This window comes from Zerene cesonia, chromosome 6 (genome assembly GCF_012273895.1).
Source record: "Zerene cesonia ecotype Mississippi chromosome 6, Zerene_cesonia_1.1, whole genome shotgun sequence".
Classification (NCBI taxonomy): Eukaryota; Metazoa; Arthropoda; class Insecta; order Lepidoptera; family Pieridae; genus Zerene; species Zerene cesonia.
Genome location: NC_052107.1, coordinates 5,301,893 through 5,319,200, shown reverse-complemented (window position 1 = coordinate 5,319,200; position 17,308 = coordinate 5,301,893). Strand labels below are relative to the sequence as shown.

At 32.3% G+C, this 17,308-nt stretch overlaps 4 protein-coding genes across 6 annotated transcripts in view; 1 reads left to right on the top strand and 3 right to left on the bottom strand.

Annotated features, from left to right (window-relative positions):
* Nucleotides 1–1,263, bottom strand: part of LOC119840455 (sphingosine-1-phosphate lyase) — a 12,100-nt gene extending 10,837 nt beyond the window's left edge. Inside the window, exons 1-2 of one of the 2 annotated variants that reach the window (XM_038367079.1) lie at nt 811–1,263; nt 556–709 (exon numbers count right to left, since the gene is read on the bottom strand). In XM_038367079.1, the coding sequence (XP_038223007.1) occupies nt 556–691 (136 nt within the window). In that variant the 5' untranslated portion in view covers nt 692–709; nt 811–1,263. The remainder of the gene's footprint in view (nt 1–555; nt 710–810) is intronic. The other variant, XM_038367078.1, reaches the window with a different exon arrangement.
* A 658-nt stretch (nt 1,264–1,921) lies between these two features.
* On the top strand, nt 1,922–4,835 carry LOC119840383 (ras suppressor protein 1). The gene is made up of 6 exons (XM_038366979.1): nt 1,922–2,128; nt 2,467–2,757; nt 2,830–2,912; nt 3,285–3,399; nt 3,548–3,680; nt 3,859–4,835. The coding sequence occupies exons 1-6, from the start codon at nt 1,981–1,983 to the stop codon at nt 3,941–3,943; spliced, it is 855 nt and encodes a 284-aa protein (XP_038222907.1). The 5' UTR covers nt 1,922–1,980; the 3' UTR covers nt 3,944–4,835.
* LOC119840382 (nuclear envelope integral membrane protein 1) lies at nt 4,028–10,014 on the bottom strand. The gene is made up of 8 exons (XM_038366978.1): nt 9,748–10,014; nt 9,508–9,629; nt 8,780–8,993; nt 8,185–8,351; nt 7,593–7,808; nt 6,883–7,007; nt 6,365–6,526; nt 4,028–5,744 (listed from the first exon to the last, which is right to left on the bottom strand). Exons 1-8 carry the CDS (start codon nt 9,815–9,817, stop codon nt 5,579–5,581), a joined length of 1,242 nt encoding a protein of 413 aa, XP_038222906.1. The 5' UTR covers nt 9,818–10,014; the 3' UTR covers nt 4,028–5,578.
* A 560-nt stretch (nt 10,015–10,574) lies between these two features.
* The window catches only part of LOC119840367 (myosin heavy chain 95F), a 35,679-nt gene continuing 28,945 nt past the window's right edge, over nt 10,575–17,308 (bottom strand). For both annotated transcript variants that reach the window (XM_038366953.1, XM_038366954.1), the window contains 11 exons: nt 16,981–17,222; nt 16,659–16,771; nt 16,167–16,274; nt 15,668–15,805; nt 15,235–15,327; nt 14,856–14,900; nt 13,743–13,863; nt 13,115–13,232; nt 12,610–12,801; nt 12,033–12,172; nt 10,575–11,779 (listed from right to left, as the gene is read on the bottom strand). In XM_038366953.1, the coding sequence (XP_038222881.1) occupies nt 12,033–12,172; nt 12,610–12,801; nt 13,115–13,232; nt 13,743–13,863; nt 14,856–14,900; nt 15,235–15,327; nt 15,668–15,805; nt 16,167–16,274; nt 16,659–16,771; nt 16,981–17,222 (1,310 nt within the window). In that variant the 3' untranslated portion in view covers nt 10,575–11,779. The remainder of the gene's footprint in view (nt 11,780–12,032; nt 12,173–12,609; nt 12,802–13,114; nt 13,233–13,742; nt 13,864–14,855; nt 14,901–15,234; nt 15,328–15,667; nt 15,806–16,166; nt 16,275–16,658; nt 16,772–16,980; nt 17,223–17,308) is intronic.

Sequence of the window (17,308 nt, the reverse complement as noted above, 5' to 3'; positions counted from 1 at the left end):
AAAGAGAATACCATAATTAAATACTGATTTACTTCTATTATAATATACTTCTATTATAATATACATGAACTTATAACCAAAAATAATATAATTTGAATCTCGAGTATTGTGATACGGATGAGTATTCAAACAGTTGTTAAAGAACAATTAGTAATATCACATTCAAGGTTACAGTTTATGCTAACATCTATTATTATCATTACACATGTAGAACAATAAACAAGTACATTTATACTGACACAAATCTCCCAATTTAAAAAAATTGTTTGAAGCAAATAGTGAGTGATATCATTCATGAACTATCCTCCAGGGATTTTTATGTTTTCATGTAACAACAGCTTCTAGTCACAATTCACTGAAGTATTGTACATAGGAAACAGAACATTTAGCATTTTATTTCATATAGATTTTATTAAAAAATATTGCCAAAGAAGAAAAACATTATATTCCATTATTCCTACACATTATATACGCAACAGAAACCTGCATATTGGGGTAACTGTATCAGAAATAGACAATGTTATTTCATTGAAACTTATAAATAAGTATACTCACTTTCTTTTCCATTATAAAGACTGTGTGCCCAAACAAGTGCTAATACTGAAGATGCAGTAAGCGTCACTATTTGCCATGGTTCTTTGCCATCAAAGAACTTATTGATAGCTTTCAAGGGTTGTGGTCGCTCGCTCATGGTTAGACTACAAGTTTTCTATTTCATTAATAAGACAAAAAAAACAAGGTATGATACCAAATTAACAAATGATAAAATTATTTTATAATTAATTAAATAAAAAGTTAACAACAATTTACCTGTAATTATTTATCAGATACTGAATAAGCTATCTTAAATATTTTTGGATCTATCAAAAATTACAAATTCTTAATCATGTTAATTATGTAGATAAAAATTATTATAGTTTGCGATAGTTGTAAATCCCTGAGAACACAAAGTTCAACTGTACTACTACTTTTTAGTTCAACTGTACCAATTTTTACAGTCACGATAAGTTCAAATATTTATGTCCGCACTCCACAGTTACACTTTTGTATGAAATAAAACAGCTGGCGAGGCGCAACAGAGTACTCTTAATTCTTATTATATGCGACTATGCGAGGCGCAATAAATTCAATGATACACAGAGTAACATTGCTATAGGGGGCATAGATAGAGCAATAACACAACAGAGTTATAAGCACAGTTTCTACTCGGTACTCATTTTGAGAAAAACTTAAATTATAATTATCTCGACCATATGTTTATGACAAACTAGAGACCGCGTCATGAAAGATGGCTTTAAGCGCTTAAATTTTATGTCCTCAGAGTTTCAGTTTGGATATGAAAAGGGTTACAAAAAAAACGTTTCGTTGTTTGCGTTGAGTATAGATGTTTATTTATTTATCTTCGCTTGATTATCGAAAAGATGGATAACATCATTTGAGTTTTATTGCTACTCTTCATTTCATCAAAGCGTGTGACCTTTTTCTATGATATGGCCGATATTGATAGTTCATACTTTCACTGTGGACTTATTTCGTGGCGTACTCTTTAATGAACTAACACAGATAATTTAAGACAACTCACGTCACTGTTGATACCTATACCAGATCAAAAAATAAAACAGATTTAAATTTCTAAGATAAATTAAAATACTATCAATGCTCTTTGGGTCAAATATTATTTTTCCGGAAATTAGAATGCCTTACATATTAATTATAAAAAAAACAGAAAGAGGAAATTAGTTAATTACAAAGCGCAGGTACTACGATAGCTCAGATATTTTTTGTCGGTAAAAATATGAAATATTTATAGGTTTTTCATATTTAGTATCTGTCAGTATATAAGTGTGTCTATGTTATCTGTTGTCACTTTTTTTATCTTTATTTCTACCAATCAGAAAAAGGAACTAAGAAATAAAATGAATTCTGATTGGTGTAAAGTTTGTTCTGAAGTTTTAATCGGTGAAGTAAATTAACCTAACAATGAGTCATCCCCCAGTTTCCTGTATTCCAAACACTGCCAAAATGTCGAAGGCAAAAAAAGTGATCGAAGAAGCGAAGGAGATAAATAATCCTGAAATTGATTTAGTGGATAAAGGGATTTCAAGCCTCGATGAAATTCCTGGCTTGTGTAAGTTAGCTTATTACAAATGTTGTTTTTCCCTTTTTAGTACAACTGGTTTTGTACTTGTTTCTTTCGCAATAGCTTTTTTGTTGTTTATTTATAAAGTAATATATTTGAATTTACCATGTAAACATTTTTAATAAAACGTTTTCTTTTTACATTTGTAAATTAAATTACTCTTGGTTGCAATAACACTACGGGAATTAGCGTTTGTTATAATTATAAAGATGACTTCATTCTTTCAACCACACACTTCTTAAAATGTACTTTTTTCTTGGGTATAGTGTAATAAACTCCAAAATTTGATTTGTATTATACATATTAATCGGTAAAATCTATTCCAGTTGCTTTAGAAAACATAACGAGGCTGACTTTAAGTCATAACAAACTGCAAGTTGTCCCAGCTGGTCTTGCGAATTTAATCAACTTGGAGATTTTGAACCTTGCTAACAACCACATAGAGGAGCTCCCTGTTAGTTTGTCTTCTTTACCAAAACTCCGGATTTTAAATGTGTCACTTAATAGATTATACACATTGCCAAGAGGATTTGGTGCATTTCCTGTATTGGAAATCTTGGATGTGACCTACAACAACCTTAAGGAAACCACACTGCCAGGAAATTTCTTTATGATGGGTAAGTTCTATAAATCGTTGATTTCTTTTCAATGGGTATTCTGAATAAACATGTATAAATTGAAATTTTTAGAGAGTCTCAGAGCTTTGTATCTAGGCGACAACGATTTTGAATATCTTCCTCCTGAAATTGGAAATCTTAAAAATCTGCAAATCGTAAGTACATTATTTTGTCAAAAAATTATTTTCCTTTTATGTTTATGGAGAATTTTATCCTGTGATTAATAGTATACATAACAGGAAAACACGTTATTTAGTTCTATAATTAATCAATATGACATAAGCCTGTATATTTAAAATATCCTTTTATATCAAGTAATGAATTATACTTTAATATTTTCATAACCAGCATTATTTTACAAAATATGTTCAGGTTGTCTTATGAGAATGAAAATAAAGTTAGTATATATTCAGAAGCAAATATATTTTTACACACACACATCAACACCTCAAAGTTTATTTATTGTAGCATAAAATATGCCTTAATATCTATTATTGCATAATTATCTACTTTTTAATAATTTTCAGCTATCAATGAGAGAAAATGATCTAATTGAAGTACCTAGAGAGTTAGGACAACTGTCAAGGTTGAGAGAACTGCATTTGCAAGGAAATAGGCTTGTTGTTCTTCCCCCCGAAATAGGTATTTATTAACTTTATATGATGTATTTCTTATGTTAAGCAGAAAGTCCATAAATTTGTGTGTTTGTTGGAAGTAATTTCTGCACCCAAACAGAATTTAACTTTGTACTCAGTTCAATATTTTATTCAGATTATATTTTAAACTTTAGGGTCTTTGGAACTGGCAAGTAATAAGTCGGTATTGAGGCTGGAGGGTAACTTCTGGGTGCCTCCAATTGAAGACCAGCTCAAGCTAGGGCCGTCTCATGTGCTTGATTATCTACGCTCAGAGACTTATAGAGTGTAAGTTTATATCTTTTTTTATTAAATATTTTTTTGGTGAAAAGATAATTTCAAATAGTTTGTTATTTGCGTTTAACGTTTTGACTTAATTTATGATATTAGACATTGCATACAAAACAGTTTAAAAACATGCAAGTGTATTTCTCTGATAATTGTTTATATTATTTTATGTTTACAGTTTGTACAGTAGGCATATGTCTGCCAAGCCACCGCCGCCGCCACAGACACTCGACAAAAGCAAGAAAGCAAGCAGAATGCGATAAACAAATACCAATATTGTGTTCTCAAGGAAAGGTACTAGAAACTGTCAACAGAAGAGTAATAAGATTAAGTGAAGTTTCTTCGTGAAAGAAATTGTTTATTTTATGAAATTCTCTACTTTTTAAGAATAATGTTTATTATTTTGATAAAGATCGATAAAGCAAGTAGCACCTAGATGTTTCTACAATCTGAAATATAGTGCCTTTACCTTTTATATAATGCTTTAACAAATGCTAAAATTAAGTGTATGTGTACTAAATTTATGTTATGTGTTTATCAAGTGTCGTGAAATTGTATTTAGTTGTGTTCGTTGCAATCTTAACTATCATTTTGATGAACAACTGTATTTCCGAATATTTTAAAATCTTTGTATAGTATATAAACAAATTAATTATTATTGTTATAACTTTACTCACCAAGTGCCATGCATATTGTAAAATTGTAATTCATAACAAATGTTAAAAATAGGTTGTTAATTAATATTTTATATATTTGTGTGTTAAATAATCAAAGCAACATTTGCATAAAAATGTTTATTAAAACCTTTAAAAACAGTCTTATAAAAAATAAGTTCACACATTTACCTATAAATGCCTCATTTACAATTAATAATAAGGTGTAAAAACATTTTTAGTACATATCCTATTTGTGAAAGGGTATACAATTATTATCAAAGTTTTGCTGTTACTGAGCAATTGTATTTTACTATATCTATCTTATTTAAGATATTTCACAAATATATCAAGTTTATTTTTCATACATCTGTTTAATGCAATATTCACATAGATTTTTTTTATGTCTAAATCACTATAATTTATTTGCTGAATGTCTTTAATACTTGTTGGGAGACAATTAAGGCAGAATGTAATGTTTAAGGAATAAATTATTACTAACAAACCAATGTTTTATTATTTTATATTTAAACAAGCAGTACCCCTAACTTTTCCCGTGATTAATATATAAAGTAGCCAATAGCACTTGGGGACCACATAAATTTCCAATGGAAGAATTTTGGAAATCAGTCCAGTAGTTTCTGAGATTAGCGCGTTCAAACAAACTGACTCAAAAATAGGATGAACAAAATCATTCAATTATAATTATATAAGAGATCACATATTTTTAAATCTTTGAATTTAAAAACAGTACAAAAAGCAAAAAACAAGATTCTTATAAATAATCACACAGAATATATCTAATTATTTCAGAACAGACGCTTTTATGAATATTAATGTAAAAAAGAAAAAAGAAGATGAATAAATAGATAGATGGAAGAGTGACTCAAGTTGTAAGTTTTTAATGAAAATCTATTACAGTAAGCCTACTATAGACTATACACAGAAATATACTAACATTAAATACATACTAAATCAATTAAATACTTCATACATTTAAATATTACATAAACTGTTTGTAATGAAAAAAAAAATGTTTTCCACATGAGAAAAAGAACTGACATTATCATCTATTAAAAAAAAATGTCGCAACTTTTACCTAACCTATACTGAATTTGTATTAAATGTATTGATTTTACTTTTTTCATTTGCAAAACGTTATAATAAGACTAGTATAATTGTATCCATCATTCCGATACATAAAACATTAATGTAAACAAACCTGAAGCTAAAACAAATGTCTTTTCATAACTCATCAAAGTCTTCAGAAGAATCATCGTCCGATATTTCCATGTTGTTCCTGGTGGAATTTGCGACAGGTTTGGTGCGCTCCAGCGAGAAGGCGTAGGATTCATAGTCTACTATTTCGTCGTCGCTGAGATGAGAGTCGCCTTCTACGAAACTTGCGAAACTGTTTGAAAATATATATTTTATTAACGATGCTGTACTTATAAAATTTTTACTTCGTAGTGTTAAGTCTAACATAATAACATAACATTTGTGATAAAGCATAAATAAATAAAACATTATGCTATTGTAATGTGTGCCGTATACCTTATAAATGCAAACGGTCTCGCATACTTTACATTTTTAAATATCAAGAAAGATGACACGTCAGGTTGTAACGACGTCTTGTGCTGCTAAAGTGCTTATGATACGTTTACACGCTTGGCAAGTCTCGACAAGCGACCAAAAATACAAAACGTAAATGGGGTGTTCGGCTTGGCTTGTGCAAGCATGTAAGAGCTTGTACGCTGTCGAGTCAGTTCGGTTTTTGGACACGGATCAAACGAAGCAAACTACAAACTAACGCATCCGCAAGCGTGTAAATAATTCCCAAATTTGTCAATCCATACCAGGCGTGTAAACGTATCATATGAGACGTTCACAAGCCAAGTCAAATAGCCCATTTACGCGCTTGTGTTTGTGGTCGCTTGTCGAAACTTGGTAAGCGTGTAAACGTACCATTAGGGTGTTTGAGACTTAGTCCAATCAGTCGGGCCGCTTATGCTGCGAACACACGACACTCACCGCTTGGCGTCATGCAGCTTGAGCATGACGCGCCACTGCGCGCAGTCGGGGCTGGCGCAGTGCTCGCGGAGCTGCTCCAGCGCACGCTTGGTCTCGCGCGCTCCCTGCTCGTAGTACTCCTCGCTGCTCAGCAGCCGCGGCTTGGGGGGAAACTTTCTGCGCCTACAGGAACACAATAAATTTTTAAAGAAAATAAAAAAAAATCTCAATCATATCTCTATACGTTATTTATACATTTGAATAACATTGAACACAATTTTTGTATGTCTGTTTGTTCCTGATTATCTCCGGAAAGGCTAGACCGATTTCGACGGAATTTTCACTGGCAGATAGCTGATGTAATGTGGAATAACTTTGATGGATCACTGGGGTTCAAAGGAAAAACTCGTTTATTTAGCCGAGTGAAATTGCGGGACGCAGCTAAGCAGCATAATATAATCCACATAAGCTCCAACCTCTAGAGACGTGCATAAATAACCATAGAATAATGATAACATAAAAACATAGGACATTCTCACCAGTAGCCCTGAATGGTATACGTCCACGACTTGGGGAAGTACTTGGCAACGAGCGCGGCGATCACGACGGCCGCTGACGCCTCCTGGTACTGGCTGCTGAAGAATGTGGTAAATACGCCGACCAGCTGCAAATCAGAAAGAGCTTTTTACGAGAAATCCTATGAAGTTTATTATTCACTACTAACTTCCACCCGCGGCTTTGCTAGCGTGGAAGTAGGATATTTACAAATGACTAGACATCCGCCCCGACTTAGCCCGTGGTACATGTATAGCCCTCCTCCATAAATGGGCTACCTAACACTGAAAGAATTTTTCAAATCGGATCGATAGTTCCTGAGATTAGTGCATTCAAACAAACAAACTCTAAGGCTTTATAATATTGGTATAGATTTAGTGACTTCCTACTCCTGTTTATCCCAAGGGAGCATTTAATCGGGATAAAAGTGTCCTACCATCCTAGTCAGCTGATACCATGTCTGTACACCAAATTTCATCAAAATACATTCAGTAGTTTCAGTTTTACTGACAGATAAACATCCAAACAAACAAACAAACTTTCACATTTATAATATTAGTGCGATACAATCTGAATGAAATCTATATCAGTTTTAAAGATAAATTAAAAATATAAGAATAACTATGTGTATAAAAAAAAATAAAAGCATTGATATTGGTCACAAAGAAATTGTACTGGTAGTAGTTTCACTTACCTGCAGGGTCCACATGACCAAATTTTTACTCCGCTGATTCTTAGGTGGTCCAATCCGGTAGCATACAACAAAACTGATAAATCCAGCTAGGAATGTATACCAGAACAAATAAGCCTGGTATGACACTAAAAGAGTTCTTATGTTCTCCCAAATCTGCTGGAATAGGTACACTCCCACTGTCCAGCCTCCAATCAATATGCCATATGTTAGAGTTTTCTGAAAGATTGAACACAAACATTATAAGCAATTTAAATATGTAACTATTTAAAAATACATATACTTTAATTGTATATCCTACATTTTCTAAGCTAAATTATATGATCCAGAAAATCGGTCAACTCACAAGGTCACTAAGAGTTAAAATAAGATAAAGAGCAATTGCATAAAAATTGGTCTTCCATCTAATTTATGACCTTATTACTTAACCTTGATTTATTTAAACCTTATAGCAATAACAAAACATTTAATATGGTTGTTTGTACTTGAAACCTAACCATAAATGAATATGTATTTTCATACAAACAGCACAACATCCATTCATTATGTACACAAAAAATGGTGGTAAATTTTAAAATACCAGAATTCAACTAACCTTTGGCAATAACCTGCTAATATAATAAACAAGCACCATAAAAGATGCTGAGACTCCCACAATGATACCACATAAGTAGAAGAACACTGGATTGCCGCTAAGTGCTCGCGATGTAAATATCAATACTATACCTGATACCATTATCAGGACACGCCATAAATCCACTCCTACAAGTATAAAATCATAGCTTAAAACATTTGGAACAATCAGATATAATAAAATTTCTATCCACAATTAATATGCCATGTTAGAAAATATATTTTAAAGTCTGTTCCATTTTTCAAAATTGTTTAAGATTATATCCTTCCAACATTTCATTTTCAAAAATAACTCGTTTTAAAAATGCATAAAAAAATAAAATCATTTTTTTTAATCATCAAATTATAAGCAATCATAGTTTTTTGTCTATACATAATAGCTTTTTCATAGCCTTCATAGACATTCTACACACATTTTACATTGATTTTAATCAAAGGCACTCAATAGAAAAGTATAATAGCTATAAACAATAATATTCATAAGACCTATTCCGCCATCTTTTTAGCAGGAAACATAGAAATATTGACAATAACTGAATACCAAGAAATAAACTTACTTTGCATTTGTAACTCAATACTGTGTTTTTGTTTGGTATTGATAGCCATACATGTAGGAGTAAAGAGATTAATGGAGACACTTCTATACACTTTCTTCTGGAAAGGATTGACAACGGCCCAACCATAGCTATCCTCTGTGTAATCCTTATAAACTTGTTCTGGATTATCACCCAGATACTGACTGAATTCTTCATTTTGTATTTTTATATTAAACTGAAAAGAAATGACATTAGTTCAAGGATATTTTTTTTGTCTTGTCTCTGCAGTAAAAATACAATTAAGCTACTTAGACCAGCAAGGGTGATTTTTGCAGTAAGAACTATCAGTTTATACTATGTTCTCATTATATTTTCCTATTTATTTGTAGAAGTTATAGAAAAAGACACATCACTATACACAATATTTAAAATCAAATCAAATACTGATTGGATTATTATCTCAAATATTTTATATTTCATTGGAATATCTATTAATATTGATAAAATTAACATTGGATCAAATATAATTAACAATCTTTTAGCAATTTGCATACAACTTATTTGACAAAAAATTTCTTAAAGCTATGTTATTACTAATGTTTGGCAATGTCCCATAAACCTATACATATTCAATTCAAAAATTGACACAATGAATTTAATATTTAATTACTTACAGTATAAAATATGTGTAAAAACCACTATTGAACTTAAGTTATAATGATATTACTTTAAATATTGGGATGTATTACCTTTACAGTTTGCCACAAAGCCAGCAAATTTTTGGGTGAACCTGAATAGCAATATATATCTATTGATTGTTTTGAGGGAGATATCTCTCTATCTATCACAGTTGGTCCACCAAGCCAATGCACTGTAAATAATGTTATTGAAATATTTAACAAATTATTCAATTCATCTGTACCTACCTACATATTTATCAATGCTAGCTATTAATAGCTAATGAAGTAACCCATTGAAAATTATCTCACCATCGTACGGCAACGAGTTTGTTTTGGTGATAACAAATAACAACGCAAGAATCCGGAGACCAAGGTGCATTATGTCATGCGGTATTTAAGTTTAAATAAAAAGCCTTTCAATTAAATCTGTACGAGTAAAGTTATAGCAATTAGTTGTTGTATATCTCGCATCAAACTGTCTTATTTAAGGAAACTTTCACTTATCTATAAATAGCAAAGTGTGCTCATTTCACAAATCAAAATAATAGGCGATCTTTCATTTTTTATGTTTATAAAGTTTATTTAGAAATGTCAGTGTCATAAGTCAAAACTGTCATCCGAGTTATTTTTAGGTACAATAGAAACGACCAATGAAAACACATCGTGCGCAAATTTCCACAGGTATTAAATTGTACGTAATTTGCTTATAGCTTCCACAGAGTAAACAAAATACTACGTATTACCTAATAGGCTATATGTATAATAATTTTTAATGTGGGAGCCGAGCACGCTTCGGCATGAATTAGGCCATCTCGCATCGGGGAAGTACCATATCCCCACGGAAAACAGGCGTGAAATAATAGATATATATAGCGATAAAACGACATAAAAGTAAATTTATTTGATGTTTTTTTTTTTTAACTATACATCCCAACATTTTACAACCCAACTACAAGATCCATTAAGCATAGTTCACCAAATAGAAGCCACCTGGATAGACAACTATCGTGAGATTCTGGATTCGGTCTGATCCGAATTTTCGGTGGATGATTAAAACGTAATAATGGGAATTTTATGTATCAGGGAATAAGTATCAGATTTTGCAAGACGACATTTATAAAATAAAACACATAAACTTAATACAATCCTATATTTATTTGGTAAAGCATAACACAAATTCATGTACTTCACGGCATAAAAGGCACTCATATATTATTGTACTAAGTTTACAAATCTAACACTATATTTTAAAACCGCCAAGCTCTGGTAGGAATGTACTCAATACTGTAAAAAAATGCATACATAAAATACTGGAAAATTGTATAATTTTGATACAAAGCCGTAGCCCAGTCTTAAAGTTCAATAGGAATGTCTCAATAACAAATATACAGAAAGTTTAAGACGCTGAGTCAGAATAAATAGTTCGAAAATATATTATTGGATAGAAATTACGAAAATTTTATTAAAGTACTGTAACTGAAGTGTTGAACTATCACTTAATTTCTTATTATTTCGTTTAGGTATATAATATTCATCTTACATTTAATACCTTCTCTTTTCATTATTCTAGTACTTTATATAAATATAAATGCTATTAAATAATGCACACAGCTATTTTTAATAATATTTTGTCCACATGCTTTGTGAATATATTATAATTAAATATAAATGTATATATGTACTTGTAAGATGTCAATAAAAATTTCGATATGTAAGTAGTTGGAATCATGTATTTTTTTTTAATTCAAGGCAACAATTAGATCACATGCTGTAATAAAGTTCTTTTAACTGACCTCTGTGTAGAATTGTGTTCATCGTAATAAGTTAAGTAAGCCGTCTAACAAAATAGACAAAAAGTGTACTAAGTGTAGTAATAATACTTTCAACTTATGATTACATTTAATATGTTTTAGGAATGCCAACATTTATGTACTATTTTTTTTGTCTAAAATAATCGTCGTTTACAACCATAAAACAGTTAAGTTATATCATATTGACCTAAGGTTTATATAAATTTATTCGTTCTCGATTTGCTAACGTCTACATAAATTAATTAATAAAATTTACAATCTCAACTAATGACGGATAATATATTTTTTGCCTAAATGTAAACAAGTCACAATAATCAATTGCTAAATCAAAAATCACAAAATCCATTATGATCTGTTGATAAATAGTTCCGTTTACGTAAATTACGTCTAAATTGTGTACTTGTATAATCACAGTCACTGCGGACTCATATATTGCACTATCTACCTTTGAAGGCACAGTTGAAAGCGCTACGTTTTTAGAATAATTTATATTTTAATACTCTTCTTAATGGTGTACTCGATGTTATTGTCTGGAAACAAAATATTAATGATTGTATTGAACATTTCAATACTATGTTTTATTACAAAACAAGGTTATGTATGGTACACAGTATTCATATTTAATGTGACAATAAATTAACGGATTTCGGCTTAATTTTATAGAAGTTTAAACATTTTAGCAATTTTTTTATTAAAACAAAAACTCCACGATTTCTAGAGTAGAGAGAAGTGGAAGAAGAGATGGAGTGAGAGAGAGAGGACGGAGAGAGGGAGATTTATTACCTAGTGCGATGGGCGATAGGGCGGGCCCCCGTGGCGGGCCCACTCGCGCTCGAACTCGTGCTCCAGCACCTCGGCGCCGCGCTTGCGGGTCAGCCCTGTCTCGTCCAGGCTCAGCTCGCACATTTGCATGTCATCGATACCTGGAACGCATACATTTTATTAATGTGATTTATTACAGACATTTATTAACTCCCTAACATATTGAGTGCTCTTTTAAATGAATATTTCACAGAGAAAGCAGCTTCTTTTAGAAGTTTCTCGGTTTCACTAAGTTACGTTATCACATTTTCACACTATTCAGACTAATGTCACATTTTTAATATTAGCGTGACGTTAAAGTTTGTTTGTTTAGATGTTTGTCCGTCAATCACACTGAAACTGCTGATTGCGGATTTTGATGAAATTTGATACACAGACAGGGCCTGAACTGACTTGGCGATAGGAAACTTCTATCCCTATTAAATGCTCAATGGGATTAAACAGGAATCTTGTTATCCAGACGGAGCCGGGACGAGCGTCTAGCCTCGAATATTATTGCAGCTGGTTCCGGCGAGCCGGCGAGCACAGTGACACTGACCGGCCTGCAGCAGCACGGGCGTCTTGTCGGCGTGCAGCTCCATCTGGCGCGCCACGTACTGGCCGTCGAAGTGCGCGTACCACCAGCCGCGCTTGTCCGCCGCGTTGTCGCCGGCGCGCACGAACGGGATGCGGAAGTAGCGGTGGCGCGCCCCCAGGATCTCGCCCTTCTGCGCCACCCGGGGCGTCTTTGCTGTAAGGCATTGCGATAACGGCGTTTATTTCACGTGTAGTGCGAGATTTTAAAGAAAAACTCTCAGGGATCCCCCCATCAAAATTTTAACAATATTTAATAAACAATTTCTCACTTGTAAGCATAACAAACACTTAAATTTTAGATTTATAGCATGTATAGCTTTATAAATTTTAAAGGATACTTTATAATTTTCCTACGATGTAACAAAACGACGTGGGTCCGAATCCCGTCTTGTGATCAAAATTTTTCTATTCAACCCCATTAACCCCGACATGGTCACCACCTCCACCTCCCAGTCCGGAGCACTCACCGGCATCCATGATGGACTGTGGGGCCCGCTCCTGGTCGGCCATGGTGCTCTTGCGTGCGTTCTTCGCCTTCCACGCGTGGTACACCTTCAGCCGCCGGTGGAACTCGTGCCGGCAGGCCTGCGACATACAACCCGTGCTTATCAACCAGCCGCCTTGTCTATACTTATAATATACAAGAGAGCTGAAGAGTTTTTTTGTTTGAACGCGCTAATCTCAGGAACTATTGAACTCATTTCAAAAATTCTTGCACTGTTGGATTTATAATTGATCTTCAAGTGTTTTAGACGTTGGGTACATACGAGTGAATAGCGGTGTGCCTCGGCTTCGCCCGTGGCACACATTTATTTTAAGATATAAGCTATTTTAGCATGATGATCTTTTGTATTTATCTGTGAAAAAATAACTATTATATATTAAATATAATTGAATTGTATCAATTTTAACGTTTAATTAAAAAGTTGTTTTTTAACTTTAGGGATTCTAGTATAATGTAGGTGAAGAGCATATTAATCAGTGCCAACTTGAGGTTATCATAATATAATCGTTACTTTAGTTACTCTATTATGGTATAAATATCCTCTAATATTATTAAATTTTACAAAATTTTCATAGGTATAGTATAAATACCTCCAACAGTTCAATATCACACGACGTATTGATTGTGTCCCGTAGTTCCGAATACTTCCACTTCGATAGATCGTACTTTTGCTTGCCTTGCATCGCTTGCTGCATGCGAACTCGCTCAGACCTATGAATTGTATACATATTTATTATTTACACAAAAGAAAACCCCTGGCTAATTTTATGTCGATATTTAAATAGATTATATTTATTAATATCTATCGGTACAAAAATATTTTTTTATTAAAAAAAAAGGTCAAATGCTCTTTGTTTTATTTAACTTCATAATATACTGGGTCAAAAATATACATACCCTTAAATGTTTTTTTTTATTTATTGAAGTTGATCTAAATCCCAATAGTAGGAAATTTTAAATGTTACAAATTTACAATTATATCAGCGCAATTTTACATCTGACCAACAACTTGAAAAAAAAAAACAAGGAAATATCAGACAAGACATAAGTATTATATATTTGAAAGAGATCCAAAAAAGGCGAGAAGTCGAAATAAGAAAAAAAAGTTGATAAAAAACAAAATAATGAACACAACAAACAAACTGTTATAACTTATTCTATTTTAATTAAAAGCATATTACTAATAAAACTACATTAATCAATTGGTTATTTACACACACATGCTACTTTACTACTACTTACTACTGTACTTATTAATACAATTTATTCCACAAAAGGATGCATCAATATTTTGAAGCGGATTTTTAAGTAGATTGATTATTATCAAGCAATTAATGTTAATCACAAATCATGCTAACTCGTTTTCTCACATGCGAATTTTGTTATGTCAGAATGAGAGAAAAAGTTTTAAAACATTTTCTACTTGTAAAAAAATTGTATGTTATTAGGTACGCGTTGTCAACGTGCAAAAAGTAATAGATAAGCGATAGCGCAAAATGTTAGAAGTTAGTTTTGTCAAGAAATAATCCTCTTTCAATACAAAAACAATATATATTAAATACCTATTATAATATATATTATTACTAGTGAAACCAATACATTTCGTTTTTAATTTTTACTTTAACCACAGATAAAGATAAATATTGAAAGAGGATAATAGGCGTGCGATAGAGAAAACGTCTATATTTTGTCTCACTCGATACCTGTTCAATTTATTTTCTCCGTTCACTGAGTCCATTGTTGGGAAACTGTGCAAACATATTACAATATTATTTCGATGTATTCTTAAGCTAGAAAAAAGAAGTATCGTCGCCAAACAACCACTTTTTATATACAATAAAATAGTAAGCAGAAAGGCAAGATTGTAGTGTGCATATTGTTTTATTTCGTTTAATAAGTGCCTTTTCTACAATGTAATGGTATTTGATTGTTTAACAAAATTATTCCTGAGCGTTTAACTTGCAAAAAAAATTTAATATACAAAAATAAAAAGTAGACCATGTGCATCACATTTTTTGCAAGTTCTTTTGAGACACAACATTTAATGAATATTCAATAATATTATTGATTAATTCACAATACCTTCTCAACTGTGGCGGCGATCCTTCCACGTGGCCATTGGTTTCCTTCGCGAGACGCACCGCCATTTCGTGGTCACGACGCTCTTGCTCTAATCTATAAAATAAAAAAAAATAAAAATTAACACCATAATCCCATGATCAATACATTCTACATATACCGCGCACAACGTGGTGGTTTTTGTATATAATAATGTAATAGGAGATTCACTATAGAATCAACATCATTTTCACCCACATATCACACATTTTGTAGTACATAATTTTTTTATACCGCTACCGATTTTTGTTGCCTTATATTACAATTTTCAAGTTCACACAGTAGGATTCATATTTATACAAGTCCTCGCCTACACTATAAAAGTATAGTGTACCGTACTTCTACCTCCCCTCCCCCCTCTTTATTTTTGCCTCTTATTGAACACCCCCATACAAACCTCTCGCGGCTCTCCAGATCCTGTCTTGCAGCCTGCTCGAGCTGCTGCTGAAGCTGCATCGCCGCAATCCTGTCTTGTTCCTCTTGGCGCGCACGTTCCGCCTCCTCTAACTTTCTGCGAGCTTCTATTTCCGCTTTCCTGTATATTGATTATAAGAAATTTTTAATATGCACATATAATTTATTGATGGTTGTGAATGTTAAATAGTATATAGAAGTAATTTCATTTTGGCTGTCAACTACCTCACCTACCCATAGAACTTGAACGAGATGACACTATTTCGGTCTGTTGAGTTTTTTTGTTAATTTTTCATGAAAAGTGGATGAATTTTCGCTGTGAATATAGGATTCATACATATAAAATGTAATTTTATAAACAGCCAATATTACATTTGTAAAAGACCTATGTATGTTGAATTTTTGCATAACTAATAGATACTATATACGAATTTTATTAGGCTCGACCTTTCAAATGTAAAAGAGAGATAAATTAAACATACAGCCTCCTGTTTTCCTCTTCTTGCCTTAGTCGCTCTGCTTCTTTCCTCTTCGCCTCTTCTGCCAAACGCATCTCCGCTTCGAGTCTACGCAATCTTTCCTGTTCTTCCCTGAAATAAAGTTAATAGTACTTTCGTATTATTACAATAACACCATCTTTTAAATTCAGTGTACTGATTTCTTCTTTTTTTTTTAATTAGAAACATGGAAAATAAATGCATGTATTTTATAGTAAAACTATAATTTATCTGATTATTATATAACAATGACTTTTTAATAATATTAGACTTTTTAATTATATTGAGCTATATTAATGATATGGGGAAGGTACTGATATGTTTAATACAGGTTACTCTGTAACCTAGCAAAGATCTTGAACCTTTAATTGTTATATTCTTGTACTGCTACCGTGATGTACTTATCTATAAAGTTAGGTTAAGTGTTTGATTCAATAAAAAAAATTAATTAAATATTTAATACTGTTAAACACTAACCTGTTCTTTTGATCCACCATTGCTTTTTGTAGAGCGCTCATCTGTGTTTCGACGTCTTTCCTTATCTTGTTGTAAATCTGATCGATTTCTGAAGGACTTATTTTCTCATTGCTCTGAAAACAATACGACGAACATTAAGACATATATTTAAGATTCCAGAATATTTTGACAATACTCAGGATATTTTAAAACTTCCTAATACAAATACGCTACAAAAAACATATTCTATTATCTCAATTACTAACGTGAATATAGGACAGTAACACCATTTCGACATAGATATATAAATATATAAATATGTCGGATATAAATATGTAATCACCTTGATGGCCGCACACGCGTTCCTAATGGCATTTCTCAGGTTCTCAATGTTCCGTTTAGCGTTGTCCCTCTCGTCTTTGAGCTGCGATATAACAGAGTCCATTTCCTTGAGGTTGTGTTCGAGCGCTTTTATATTCGCTATGGTGGTGTAACGGGGTTTGTGCTGGCGTCGCACTAAGTACCCGCGAACCGTCTTTTGGATCAGTACGAGGCACGAGCGGCGGTATAGGATCTTGTTTTTCACTGGAATCATGGAAATTTTGATTTTAATATGAATTATATAATGTAAAATAGAGTAAAATAAAAATACAAATGTATAATAAGTTGAA

What these genes read in the sequence shown, in the direction of transcription:
- LOC119840383 (XM_038366979.1), top strand. Translation starts at nt 1,981, where the DNA reads ATGAGTCATCCCCCAGTTTCCTGTATTCCAAACACTGCCAAAATGTCG. An exon ending in ATCTTAAAAATCTGCAAATC is followed by an intron (nt 2,913 to 3,284) that starts GTAAGTACATTA and finishes AATAATTTTCAG; the next exon opens with CTATCAATGAGAGAAAATGA. An exon ending in TGTTCTTCCCCCCGAAATAG is followed by an intron (nt 3,400 to 3,547) that starts GTATTTATTAAC and finishes TTTAAACTTTAG; the next exon opens with GGTCTTTGGAACTGGCAAGT.
- LOC119840382 (XM_038366978.1), bottom strand. Translation starts at nt 9,817, where the DNA reads ATGCACCTTGGTCTCCGGATTCTTGCGTTGTTATTTGTTATCACCAAA. An exon ending in AAACTCGTTGCCGTACGATG is followed by an intron (nt 9,630 to 9,747) that starts GTGAGATAATTT and finishes CATTATTTACAG; the next exon opens with TGCATTGGCTTGGTGGACCA. An exon ending in CTTTGTGGCAAACTGTAAAG is followed by an intron (nt 8,994 to 9,507) that starts GTAATACATCCC and finishes ATTTCTTTTCAG; the next exon opens with TTTAATATAAAAATACAAAA.